The following is a 13,353-nucleotide window of genomic DNA, read 5'->3' as shown; positions in this document are numbered from 1 at the left end:
AGAAAGAGACCTAAAACTTTGTTTTAGATAACTTCCTCAAATTATAAATGTATAAGGTCAGAATTTAAGGTCAAAGCCATTGACCTAATTAAGGACCATGCCGATATAAGACCTTTGAGTCCAAGTTAACAATTTGTCTATAAAGAATTCTATAAGACTTGAAAAATGGTAAGAAAATTTTCTAGTTGTCCCTAAGATATAGGGCAACAATACTTATGAAGAATGCTAAACCTCAAGATGATTACAAACAGTCCAAATAAATTAGTAAAATCAGAACCGAAAATGTCTAAAAAGGAAACTAAAATTTAGATTTGACCTAGTTATAGTTAATTGACCATAACTTGAGCTATATAACTCTAAATGGAGTGATTCAAAAAGAAAATTAAAGAAGACACAATGAGAAACAATTTAATGAAGAGAAATCTGTTAAATTTACACTGTAGCTTGGTCCAATAGACAGTAAACAATGGCCATGAAATCTGAAAAATGACAATAAAATGCAATAAGCTTTAAAATGAAATTGGTAACATATACCAACACTTAGAGACTATAAAATGTGACAAATTGGGAACATTAAAATTAATTCACCTAGTGTGTATTAATGGTCAACATTATAGGTTGACTAATGAAATGAATAGAAGGGAATAGTATCAATAAAATTTAATTATGGAACCTTATGATTAGAAGCAATTTAAATGAGTACTGAAACACTTTAAATTGTGTGTTTCAGTTGAAAAGGATATTGAGAAGCATGAGAGACATTGAGTCAAGGCCTAGAGGTGACTCAAATCAGGTCTGTGCACAATACTTTTTATATTCACTGCTTTTACTAGAAAATTTATTTGAAGAAATGAGTTATGAATAATTTTTTATTGTTTTGGCTTTGGGAATTTTATTTGGAAATTATTGTGTTGCCTACTTTGCAAATGGAAATTTTGAGATAAAATGTGATTTGTGATTTGTATGAAATATTTAAATATTATGATTTGGAATTGTTTTGATTCACACTTGACATGGCAATATCACTATGTTCCTCCTTCATTTATGGGGTGAGTATGACTATATTCCTCCCTCTTTGACTTGCCAGTCTGAGGTGAGTATAGATGAGTACTCATTATCTAGCTATCCACCTCCCTCATTGATTTTGATTAGTGGGGTGAGTATGTCTTTTCGTGGTATACAACACGACATATTTGGAAAATTTTGTGTCATGACCTAAGTTGTGTTATTGATTGACAACACTGTGTTATTGAATTATTTGATCAAATTTATGTTATATGAACTTTGAAATTTGTGACATGAAATTGTGAATTATTTGAATTGTAAATTGTCAATAAAAGTTTTATATACCGCATTTTAAATTATTATTGTGCACCACTGAGTAAATTTTACTCAGTGATAGCTTTTTCATTACTGTCACATGTAGATAGACAAATAAAGTAGCAAAGTAGGCTGCTTGTGCTACACTTTTGAGATTTTGCTAGGTATATTGAGTATACCACCTCCTTGTAATTTTTGTTGTAATGTATGTGAACTGTATGTATATATTGTACTTGGTCTTGAGCAGTTGTAAAATAAAGTTGTAAATTATTTTGGGCTGTCAAAATGTTGTATTACAATTCTCTTATTTCAACTTTTGAAATACTCAATTATTTTGCACTTTATCTTTGGAATTGCTGAAAATGATATTGAATTGAGTTTGAACTGTGTTGAGTACACTGATTTGAGTTGAGCCATATTGAAGTTTGGGATTGAACAAATATATTGGAAGTGCTTTTTACAGGTTTTTAAAGAACTGTCTTGCTCCAAATACAAACGGCACTCTGCCGAAATTTTTACAAAAATTATTGATACTTCAGATTTGTTATTTGGTTTCACTTCAGTAAAAAAAAAAAATTTAACACCTGTCAAAAGTGCTCACCACTGTAAATAGAAATAAGAAAAGGTTTAAAATTCCTTGTAGTGTATTTAATGGGTTATCAGTAGACGAAGTTTGGTAATTCATTAGGTATACTACGGGATCATGTTATGCCTTACAGAGGGGTAAGATGTGACATTTTTAGTGGTATCAGAGCAAATTTTTAAATTCTGTTTTGACCGGTAATTTGAATATTCTTTCGTCATAGTACAGCTGCTCAATGTCATAGTTTGATACATACAGTACATTACATTATAAATATGAACTAATGGAGAGAAATCGCCTTGTGTTGGTTGTACAGGAAATAGAAAATTCTATGAAAAGATATGGAAGAGAAGAATGAGATAATAGAACAGTCTGTGACGGCGAAAGTATAAGGTGAGGCCCCAGCCCCTCAGAGAGTCAAAAACCCAACTTTACTAGCTCCACCTGTACAAATTACTACACAAATGGCCCAGTAAATGGCCACTTTCTTTCAACAAATGGTTGATACTCTGTTAGCTCAAGCTCAAGCACAAACCCAACCCCCACAAGGGCAGTGTAAAATAGAGAAGAGGAAGAAACCTATGGGTCAGAACTCGAACAGTAATTTGGGGAAGAAAAAAGAATTTGAGGAGCCCCGAGCTCAGGGATATGACAGAGGCAAATCATCAGGGCAGAGACCACCAAGATCTAGTCGTTGAACAACCAGAAGTGCCTATTCTACTCGTATCTGCCATGTTTATGGCAAGTTACACGGGGTTATTTATCGTAAGGCCACTGGAGCCTGCTACAATTATGGAAAGCTTGGACACTTTGTTAGAGATTGTACTAGAGCACCTCGATCTGCTCTCCGAAGTTCACAGACAGTCAGTAGAGGTCGAGATAGAAATAGAGTTGCTACTCCTCACAACCATAACACAGTGAATCAACCCGAATATAGTAGCGCACTAGTCAGAGCATCCACTATGCGCCAAGGAGAAAGAACAAAAACTGTTAATGTAGATGCTGGTAAGTTCTTAATTTTTGAAAGAAATAAATAGTTATTATTTGATCTCAGCACTACTTATTTGTATGTTAGTGTTAGAATTATATGTTTTGTTGCTATTCATTTACATGGGAATAAATTTTGATGTATTAGTGACTAGTCTTTTAGGATCAAAACTACGATAACAAGTATGATTGACATTAATTTTGAAAAAAAAAAATTGTCAGTTTCCTAAAAGTAAGTTATAGTAATGGAATTGCTCTAGATGAGGGCAAAGATGTTACAGTTAGTAATTGTCAATGGATATTATAATCAGAATAAGTTTCGGATATTAGTGAATTCGATAAAGATAAAATATAGGAAAGTTTGATCTATTGGAATGTATTGTAGTAACTATACAATGTTCTTGATGTTTGTACTGTAAGCTGCAAATTACCATACTGACTTGAGATTATTGTGTAGAGCTATGTACCACTTAATAGTACACCAAGATGAGAATAGTTGCCAACGGCATCTGTTTTGGTATAGTTATGCCAGGACAGAATTTTATTGTTGGAAATGAGTTTGGAAATCCTACTTAGGGATTTAAAACTCAAAAGTTAGAATATCGAAGGATTATAGTTTAGTACGAAAGGAAGTAAGTTATAGAATATTGATAGATAAAAGAGTTGTGGAAGTGAAAATTTGAATAACTGGTTCAAATGTAACAAAGAAATGTTACGAATATTAGTAAAAGGGTTTATTAGAATGGTTAAAGGGCCAAATTAGAGTAATACCGAAGTATAGTGGATTTGGGACACAGTATCCAGTGAGGTGCAGTTAGAGCAGAGACGATTGAGATTTCACAGAAGGCTATTTCTGAGATGGTCGAAAGGCCTAAAGTCAGGGTGACACCACGGGTGTATGCCATGAAGGCTAGAGAGGAGCCGAACCTAGATATTGATGAAACAACACAAAGAAATGAAAAAGCAAGGAAGTAACAGATACATCAGATAAATTTTGAGGACGAAATTTTTATTTAGAGGGGAAGAATTGTAACACCCCTATATTCGGTAATGCGTTATACTGTTCTGGCAACCGGTGTCTGTCCGGACAGCTAGGATGCCTAGAACTACACTTAAATGTTAGTGAAGAGACATTAAATGATGAAATAAATAAAAAGAAAATACAAGAAAAATTAAGGAAAAATAAGAGAGAAAATGAAACTAAGTTAAACGAGCTAGCACCGCAGTGATGGGTGACCACACAGGGAAGTTACGGTGCAGGCAATAGCCGATCCCAGGACTGCGGGAAACCCTCTAAATTAAGTTTCGAGATATAATTAAAGACTTATTAAAGTATAATTGACATTAGAAATGTCTAAGAAAAATTAATGAATTAGTACAAAGAAAAAATGAAAAATCAAGAAAACGATAAAAATTGGTGTTATCGAAAAATTGGAAATACAACCCAAAGAGGGGCATTTTGGTCATTTGACACCTAGAGTTGGCTTTTGACCCAAATGTCTATGAAAAATAAGTGGTATTACATTTTGAAAATTTAATGAAAAATGAAATTAAAGATAAAATGTAATTTAAGGGAATTTAAGGCCATAATTGCAATTAATGGAAATCTTAGTTATTATAATGTTTAATTAGGATTAGTGGAGCACTAAGTGGGACTTAGTGGAGTATATAAAGGCCACTAAGGACAGATTTCTCCACTTAAAGTCATCTTCAACCTTTATTCTTCTTCTTGCTGAAATTGAAGTTCCATTGTCCTCCATTGCCGCACCTTCATGGAGCTCTCTCTCTCCATGATCAAGTCACTTTCTCCCTAAGTGTCTTCACTAAATCTTGTCTACACACCATGGGCAACATAAAGACAAAAAAAAAGGAGAGGAAATTCCATGGATTTGTGAAGCACAAGTTGAGGTAAGTGCCCATTTTCTTCCCTTGTTCAACTAAAGTTTGTGTTAGTGTTGAGATGAATTGATTTGTTGAAGAAATTGAAGGATTTGATGAGTTATGGGGATGTTCCATTTTGGCAGCCATGATTGTTGAAGAAACTTGATGTATTTTCACTTGTATTTGATGGGTAATGAAGTTAATTAAAGTGCTTAAATGTATAAGAGCTTGATTACCATGTGAAGTCAACATGGGAGATTGAAGTATATGTGTAAATTGGGCAGCCTTGATGTGCTTAGGAAGGCCTTAAATTCATGTATATTTAATGTTAATTTAAGAACAATGAGATGTATGTTATTGATCTTGGTTAGTTGGATTAGGTTTGAGCAATTGAATTGTTGTTAGATATGGATTTGATCAATTGAGTGTGATGGAGAATTACTTGAGTTGAATTTGTATTTGGACATTGATTAAATTGCTGGATATTTGATCGCATATATTGTGGCTGGATATTGGTTGTATTAGATTGATATTAGACAATCAACCTAAGTATAAAGTGCATAATGTCAATTAGAATTGCAAAAAAAAATTTGCAATGCAAAGTGTGTTAGTAAAAATAGTGTGTATTTTAGGCTCTTAATGGAAATGTGTGACTCCAATTGGTATGAGGCCAATTAAAGGTAAAAGTAGACATAAAATAGGCCAACTTTTATGTAGAAGTGTTGCCCAAATTCTGCCTAGAAAATGACCTAAAAACTGACCAAATCCGGATTTGTGACATTGCAAACCTGAAAATTTACCATTTGAACAGCAGTCAGTATTTTGGCCATAACTCACTCAAAACAGGTCCAAATGATCTGAAATTTATATAGTTGGAAAGCTTAGACATAGGGCTACAACTTTGGTGAAGACCACCAAGCCCAGAAATGCCAATTACCAAGTAAAATGATCGCCAAATTTGGGTTACAAAAACTGGCCGAATTGACTTTGACCTAAAAATAACCTAAACTTTGCAATATAAGTGCAACTTGACCAGCAATAGTAAAATGACCATAACTTGGTCCATAGAACTCCAAATAATATGAAATCAGTCCCCAAATTTCAATAAGACATAGATCTACAATATTGGTAATTTGACCAAAACCCAGAAATCAAGGGAACTAGGTCAATTACGTTGATTAATTTGACACACTAAATCTGAAATTGGTATAATTGACCATTAAGTCCAGAAAATTCAAATATGTATATCTCCCACAAGAAATCTCCCAATGTAATGAGCCATACCAATCTGAAAATCTAAGAAAGAGACCTAAAACTTTGTTTTAGATAACTTCCTCAAATTATAAATATATAAGGTCAGAATTTAAGGTCAAAGCCATTGACCTAATTAAGGACCATGCCAATATAAGACCGTTGAGTCTAAGTTAACAATTTGTCTATAAAGAATTCTATAAGACTTGAAAAATGGTAAGCAAAATTTCTAGTTGTCCCTAAGATATAGAGCAACAATACTTATGAAGAATACTAGACCTCAAGATGATTACAAACAATCCAAATAAATTAGTAAATTCAGAACCGAAAATGCCTAAAAAGGAAACTAAAATTTAGATTTGATCTAGTTATGGTTAATTGACCATAACTTGAGCTATACAACTCCAAATGGAGTAATTCAAAAAGGAAATTAAAGAAGACATAATGAGAAACAATTTAATGAAGAGAAATCTGTTAAATTTATACTGTAGCTTGGTCCAATAGACAGTAAACATTGGCCATAAAATCTGAAAAATGACAATAAAATGCAATAAGCTTTAAAATGAAATTGGTAACATATACCAACACTTAGAGACTATAAAATGTGACAAATTGAGAACATTAAAATTAATTCACCTAGTGTGTATTAATGGTCAACATTATAGGTTGACTAATGAAATGAATAGAAGGGAATAGTATCAATAAAATTTAATTATGGAACCTTATGATTAGAAACAATTTAAATGAGTACTAAAACACTTTAAATTATGTGTTTCAGTTGAAAAGGATATTGAGAAGCATGAGAGACATTGAGTCAAGACCTAGAGGCGACTCAAATCAGGTCTGTGCACAATACTTTTTATATTCACTGCTTTTACTAGAAAATTTATTTGGAAAAATGAGTTATTAATAATTTTTTATTGTTTTGGCTTTGGGAATTTTATTTGGAAATTATTGTGTTGCCTACTTTGCAAATGGAAATTTTGAGATAAAATGTGATTTGTGGTTTGTATGAAATATTTAAATAATGTTATTTGGAATTGTTTTGATTCACACTTGGCATGGTAATATCACTATGTTCCTCCTCCATTTATGGGGTGAGTATGACTATATTCCTCCCTCTTTAACTTGCCAGTCTGAGGTGAGTATGGATGAGTACTCATTATCTAGCTATCCACCTCCCTCATTGATTTCGATTAGTGGGGTGAATATGTCTTTTCGTGGTGTACAACACGGCATGTTTGGAAAAATTTGTGTCATGACCTAAGTTGTGTTATTGATTGGCAACACTGTGTTATTAAATTATTTGATCAAATTTATGTTATATGAACTTTGAAAATTGTGACATGAAATTGTGAATTATTTGAATTGTAAATTATCAATAAAAGTTTTATATACCGCATTTTAAATTGTTATTGTGCACCACTGAATAAATTTTACTCAGTGATAGCTTTTTCATTGCTGTCTCAGGTAGACAGACAGATAAAGTAGCAGAGTAGGCTGCTTGTGCTACACTTTTGAGATTTTGCCGAGTATATTAAGTATACCACCTTCTTATAATTTTTGTTGTAATGTATGTGAACTGTATGTATATATTATACTTGGTCTTGAGCAGTTGTAAAATAAAGTTGCAAATTATTTTGACCTGTCAAAATATTGTATTACAATTCTCTTATTTCAGCTCTTGAAATGCTCATTATTTTGCACTTTATCTTTGGAATTGCTGAAAATGATATTGAATTGAGTTTGAACTGTGTTGAGGACACTGATTTGAGTTAAGCCATATTGGAGTTTGGGATTGAACAAATATATTGGAAGTGCTTTTTAAAGGTTTTTGAAGAACCGTTTTGCTCCAAATACAGACGGCACTCTGCCGAAATTTTTACAGAAATTTTTGATACTTCAGATTTGTTATTTGGTTTCACTTCAGTAAAAAAAAATTTTAACACCTGTCAAAAGTGCTCACCACTGTAAATAGAAATGAGAAAATGTTTAAAATTCTTTGTAGTGTATTTAATGGATTATCAGTAGACGAAGTTTGGTAATTCATTAGATATACTACGGGATCATGTTATGCCTTACGAAGGGGTAAGGTGTGACAGTAGTTATATGTATATTTGTACAGACATGGAGCAATTGTATAAAAAGCATTGTAATAAAATTTTGAGAATGTAATTATTATAATATTATTTTGAGATTTTATTTACATGTAAATTTTTGTAATATTAACTCATTTATTTCAATGCAAATGTTTAAGATTTCCTTTGGATTGTAAATAAATTTATATCATTTCCTGATGTTGGATGGGAAAGAAAAGACTTATTGATTATGAGTTGATCTTAAATTTAAAGATAATAATTGTTACAGGTGAATTTTTAACAGGTTTGAAGAGTTGTTTTATTGCATTTTTAGCCATCACCACGCAAAATTTTTACAAATTTCTCAAAATGATAAATTATTTCTAAATAAATTTTATGATATATACTTAACTTAAAAGGCACTTTAATAACTATTTTATCATCGCTTTAAACTCTAAAATGAATTGGATTTGTTTAAAATCCCTTATAGTATATTTAATAGATTATCGGTAGGTGAAGTTCAATAATTTATTAAGTATACTACGGGATTATATCATAACTTATAGAAGGATAAGGTGTGACAGAATGAATTGCTGTCGCGAGATTGTAAGGGTCAGATTCTTAATTTTATCTTGTTACATATTAGTGCATCGTGTTTAGTTTCTTTCTTCCTTTGTTAGCTTGAAGCTTTTAGCTTTAAGAAGCATATTGAAACTTATGACTAGTGAATTATGCCAACACACTGAAATTCTCCATTATTTGCTCTTCTTAACCAGTTAACATGTTTTTCTTGGTACAACATTCAGTAGTAAGACTCTATATATATAATTTTAAATTAATTTTTAATACTAATTAATTAATTAATATATTTTTAAGAGTAACTTCAACAAATATATAAAACAAAATTATGCTTGCCGCATTAGGAGTCACATTACAACGTATTAAAGGGCTTCCTAGTTGTAAGCTCCAACAACATAAGTTTTCCTTGGATGTCGGATGGGCGATTGAGCGCAGTCTAGATTTCATTGTCATATTTATATCAATCATTTACTTCATTTTTCCATCACAATCCTCTTTTGCTTTTCGTGTTTTTCTTGGCTTAATGTTCCGTGTATACAGGGGCGGAACTACACTTTGACCAATGGGGGCACTGGCTCCCTTGAATTTTCAAAATTTTTTAAGGGTATAATAGTAATTTTTTAAAATATTAATATTTTTTTAATTATTATTATATAAATTTTATAGGATACTAAGCCTCATAAAATTTTAATAAGTATTTTAAAAATTTTTAAAGGTATAATATAGTAGTAATTTCTCAAAAATTAATTATTGTCCCAATATTTTAAAATTTTTTAGGAGTGTTACTAATTTTATAAAAAATAAAACTCTAAATTTTAACTGAATAATATTAATAGTGAAATATAATTTTTTTTATAAAAAAATTTAAGATATCATTATTTCTTGACTTATTATTTACCATCAATTTTATTTTACCGCAATCACTAATTTTTTTTCTTTGAAATTTAAATTATTAGATAAATTATCAAATGAAATTATAGTATATTTATTTTATCATTTTTTTCATCAATTTAAAATTTTAGTGACTTTCTTCTCATAATTTTATTATTATTATTAAAATTTATTCCTTATTATAATTTTCTTAGACTTAAATTAAAAAAAATTCTTTTATAAATTAAAGTCATATCATTTATTTTATTTAACTTATAATTTTAATTAATTTTATTTTTCGTGATTACTATAATAAAAAATTTAAGATAAATTAGATAAATTTTTTAATTTTAAGTCATTAATATATTATAAATATAATCATCCTTAATGTTAAGTATTTATTATTTTTTTTAATTAATAATAATTTTTATTTAATTTTTAATAACTAGATTTTTATATTATTTTTATAAATTATATATTTTTTTTAATTAAACCCCTTAAATAAATTTTCTAACTTTATCACGGCGCGTGTATATATATATATATATATATATATATATATATATATATACAACGACAACAGAAGTTTCCCTTGAATGCAGAATGGGCAATTAATGAAGTAAACGATTGACATAAACATGCCCCTGAAGTCTAGACCACGCTCAATTGCCCATTCTACATTCAAGGGAAACTTCTGTTGCATCACATCTTTATTTTTTTGACAGGTGAGGTGAAGCTCTTCTTAATTCAGATGGAATTTTATCACATTATTTATTTAAGGAATCCATGCTTTTCCTTCAAAATATCTAAAACCCAACCCAAAAATAATATTTCAATTATCAGTACCCATAAATTATGTTTTCGAGAAATAAAATCTCTTTGTATCCTTTGATCATTTTTTTTAATGATAAATTTAGAAAAATATATTATTTGAGTATATATATTATTTAATTTATTTAATCTAAATATAATCTTATATTTTTATAATGACAATGAAGTGGGGTAATCATTCCCTTCTTCCCTACCATATAAAAGATTAAAATTAGGATAAAAATTTTCTTGTCAAATGAATTTTCTCTAATAAATTTTTTTATTATAATTTATTATTATAAATATAAATTTATTTTTTTAAAAAAATTAAAATAAAAAATATAAATTTTAAACGTAATTTTAATAATATGCATAATTTTTTAATATAATATTCTAGTCCTGGGGATATTATTTTTATCCTCCAGGAAGGGAAGGGGAAACTGAGGCAATAACTTAAAAGTTTTACTTATATAGTATTTTGTTTAATTTTTCTACAAATTTTAAAATTCATTTAAATAAGTTTTATTATTTAATATGAAACAATTTAAAATATAAAATTTACTTAAATTTTATATAATTCATATTTAATATAATTTTAAAATTAAATTTATTTTTAGTTATAATTATTTTTTAAAATTAATTTTTTTTTTAAATTAAATACGTAAAATATGAAATTTAATTGAATTTAGAAAATTTTGTAATGAAACTTAGTTCTTAGAGCAGAGTTCTCTGACTAGTCAAGATTGAAGAATACGAAAAAAAAAAAAGTTAAAAAATAATAATAATTGACGTAGACAAAATGATTCCCTCTTATACACGCCACCTAGATTCAATCAAAAATTTGTCCTAAATATCTAGAAAAGGGGAAAGAAAAACTAACCAACCAATCCGCATGGCATTTTATTCTTGCAGTTGGACCCCACATTGCCATTATTCGTAGTCTTTCTTCTTCTGTCAAGATCATCAAGCTCCACCAAACGAAACAAAGCCACCCGTCCAACCGTTCCATTCATATTCTTCTCTTTTGTTTTTTTATTTTTCTCTCTGTCTGCAATCCCGTATCCAGATTCCATGGAGGATTATAACAGATCAAGATCATATTCATATTCATATGGGGCTGGAACGATGCAGATGGAGAGTTATTATGGTCCACCAAGACCGCCCACCACTTCCTATGACCTCAGGTCCTACAGTGCCTCCTATGCACAATCCCAGATGGCTAACAACGGCTACACCACCAAGGGCTTTAAGCTCAAGAAAGGCAAGAGCACTTCTGGGTCTTCTTTTTCTTCAAAGTCTTGGAGCTTGAGTGACCCTGAGTTTCAAAGGAAGAAGAGGGTTGCTAGCTACAAAATGTACACTGTTGAGGGAAAAGTTAAACTTTCTTTTAGGAGGAGTTTCAGGTGGCTTAAGGATAAGTACTCCCGGGTTGTTTATGGATGGTGGTGAGATTTGGTGGGTATTTTACCCTTTTTCTTTCTTGTTTGTGTTCTCTGTCTGTACGTAAGTTTTTTGTGTGATAACTCAAAATTTTGTTACGACAAGTTTATAGATTGATGTGTTATGTGGGACTAGTTTTGAGTTGTATAACGATTTCTGTTTCTTTCTTTTGCTATTTGGTAAAGGTTTTAAATTCATCTGTTCATGTCTTTACAATTCCTGGTGATAATTCTCTTTTTGATTATTCACCTTCTATACTAATCTTGGTTCTATAAATTTAATTGCTGCATAATTTGTAATAATGGGTTTTGTTATGACTGAAAATGTGTATTTGCTTTATCAATCCTCATTGTTAATTTTTCTTTTTCAAAAACATGGTTGAAGATGAAGATAATCTGTATAGCATTAGGCTTGATGAAATTTAAAAGGGTTATGTTGTCTATACTAGATTTGCACTGTACTCTGCGTTCTTCAATTAGGAGAGTCGTTCTACGTTCTAACCATTTAACAGGTTAGTTCAAGTCCTTGACTTTTGAATTTGAATTATTTCATGAAATGAAACTGGAGTTTCACAGATTCTTTTCAGAGACTTTGTTATCTGAGGTAGTATTTCTAGACTGTTAGAACGGACATAATTTATTACACCAAGATGGACATTATGTTACTTCACCAATCTCTTCATATCCATGCCAGAGGCTGTCCTGTTTATCATGGGTCAATTGGAGGAATGTTGCAACGTATTTAAATACATGTCTTTGATCCAATCGATATTTGATTATAACTACAATACACTGTCTTTTTATGGGTAGAAATAGAATGGCATGGGTGATGGATTTTCAGTTCTTGAACATTTAAGGTATTTTTATTTATGTGAACATTGTAGCTGGACTTTTGCAGGTTCCTTCCTGGTCATGAGATATTACGATAGGGCCAACTTATACATTTTAGATTAAGAGTTAGAGCATGGTAGAAGAGATGATCTGGGGTTGTTTATAATGTATTACCATTCAATACTTATGTTACGTAGTTCTTTATCTCTATCTCTGTAATCTATTGTAGTACTTCATATATGGCAACTGAGCCTTGGGCTAGTATTCTATGAGTAGCTAAAAATACCAACCATATGATCACATTACCCTCCTTCAAATCTTCAAAACCTGTCATGTTAATCTAATTAATTGACCTGATGTAGTAGGAAAACATAAGTTTGTGCTGCCAATTTGCTGTAGTACATTTATCCAATTGTAGTCACTTCTGTTTAGAAGCCTGCTTCTTTTAATGGTTGAAGAGGTTGTTTATTGCATTGGGATGCTTTTTGTTCATGATGTTGGAATTTTTCTGATCGTTTAGAAGATTACTTCTTATCATTACTGAAGAGGCTGTTTATTGAATTAGGCTGCTCTTTGTTTGTGTTGGAATTTTTTATAATTTATCTTCTTGCTCTTCTCTTCATTTAGGTTGATTGGAAAATTTCTGTGGAATTCCTCAAAGATTTGGAAATGGTTCCCTGTCGAGATCTAATTTTGATGTTCCAAGCCCTATGTCTGAAGGAGT

The 13,353-nt window shown here is 30.5% G+C and overlaps 1 protein-coding gene across 1 annotated transcript; it reads left to right on the top strand.

Moving 5' to 3' along the window:
• The first annotated feature begins 11,430 nt into the window (after positions 1-11,430).
• LOC110643955 (uncharacterized) lies at positions 11,431-11,808 on the top strand. Its single transcript, XM_021796492.1, has one exon. It carries the CDS (start codon positions 11,431-11,433, stop codon positions 11,806-11,808), a length of 378 nt encoding a protein of 125 aa, XP_021652184.1.
• The last annotated feature ends 1,545 nt before the right edge of the window (positions 11,809-13,353 follow it).

Source organism: Hevea brasiliensis, chromosome 4 (assembly GCF_030052815.1).
Source record: "Hevea brasiliensis isolate MT/VB/25A 57/8 chromosome 4, ASM3005281v1, whole genome shotgun sequence".
In the NCBI taxonomy this organism is placed as follows: domain Eukaryota; kingdom Viridiplantae; phylum Streptophyta; class Magnoliopsida; order Malpighiales; family Euphorbiaceae; genus Hevea; species Hevea brasiliensis.
The sequence above is the reverse complement of the archived record's forward strand: the minus strand, read 5'-3'. Positions and strand labels throughout refer to the sequence as shown.

Excerpts from the sequence above, each read along its gene's own strand:
- LOC110643955 (XM_021796492.1), top strand. The coding sequence starts at position 11,431 with ATGGAGGATTATAACAGATCAAGATCATATTCATATTCATATGGGGCT.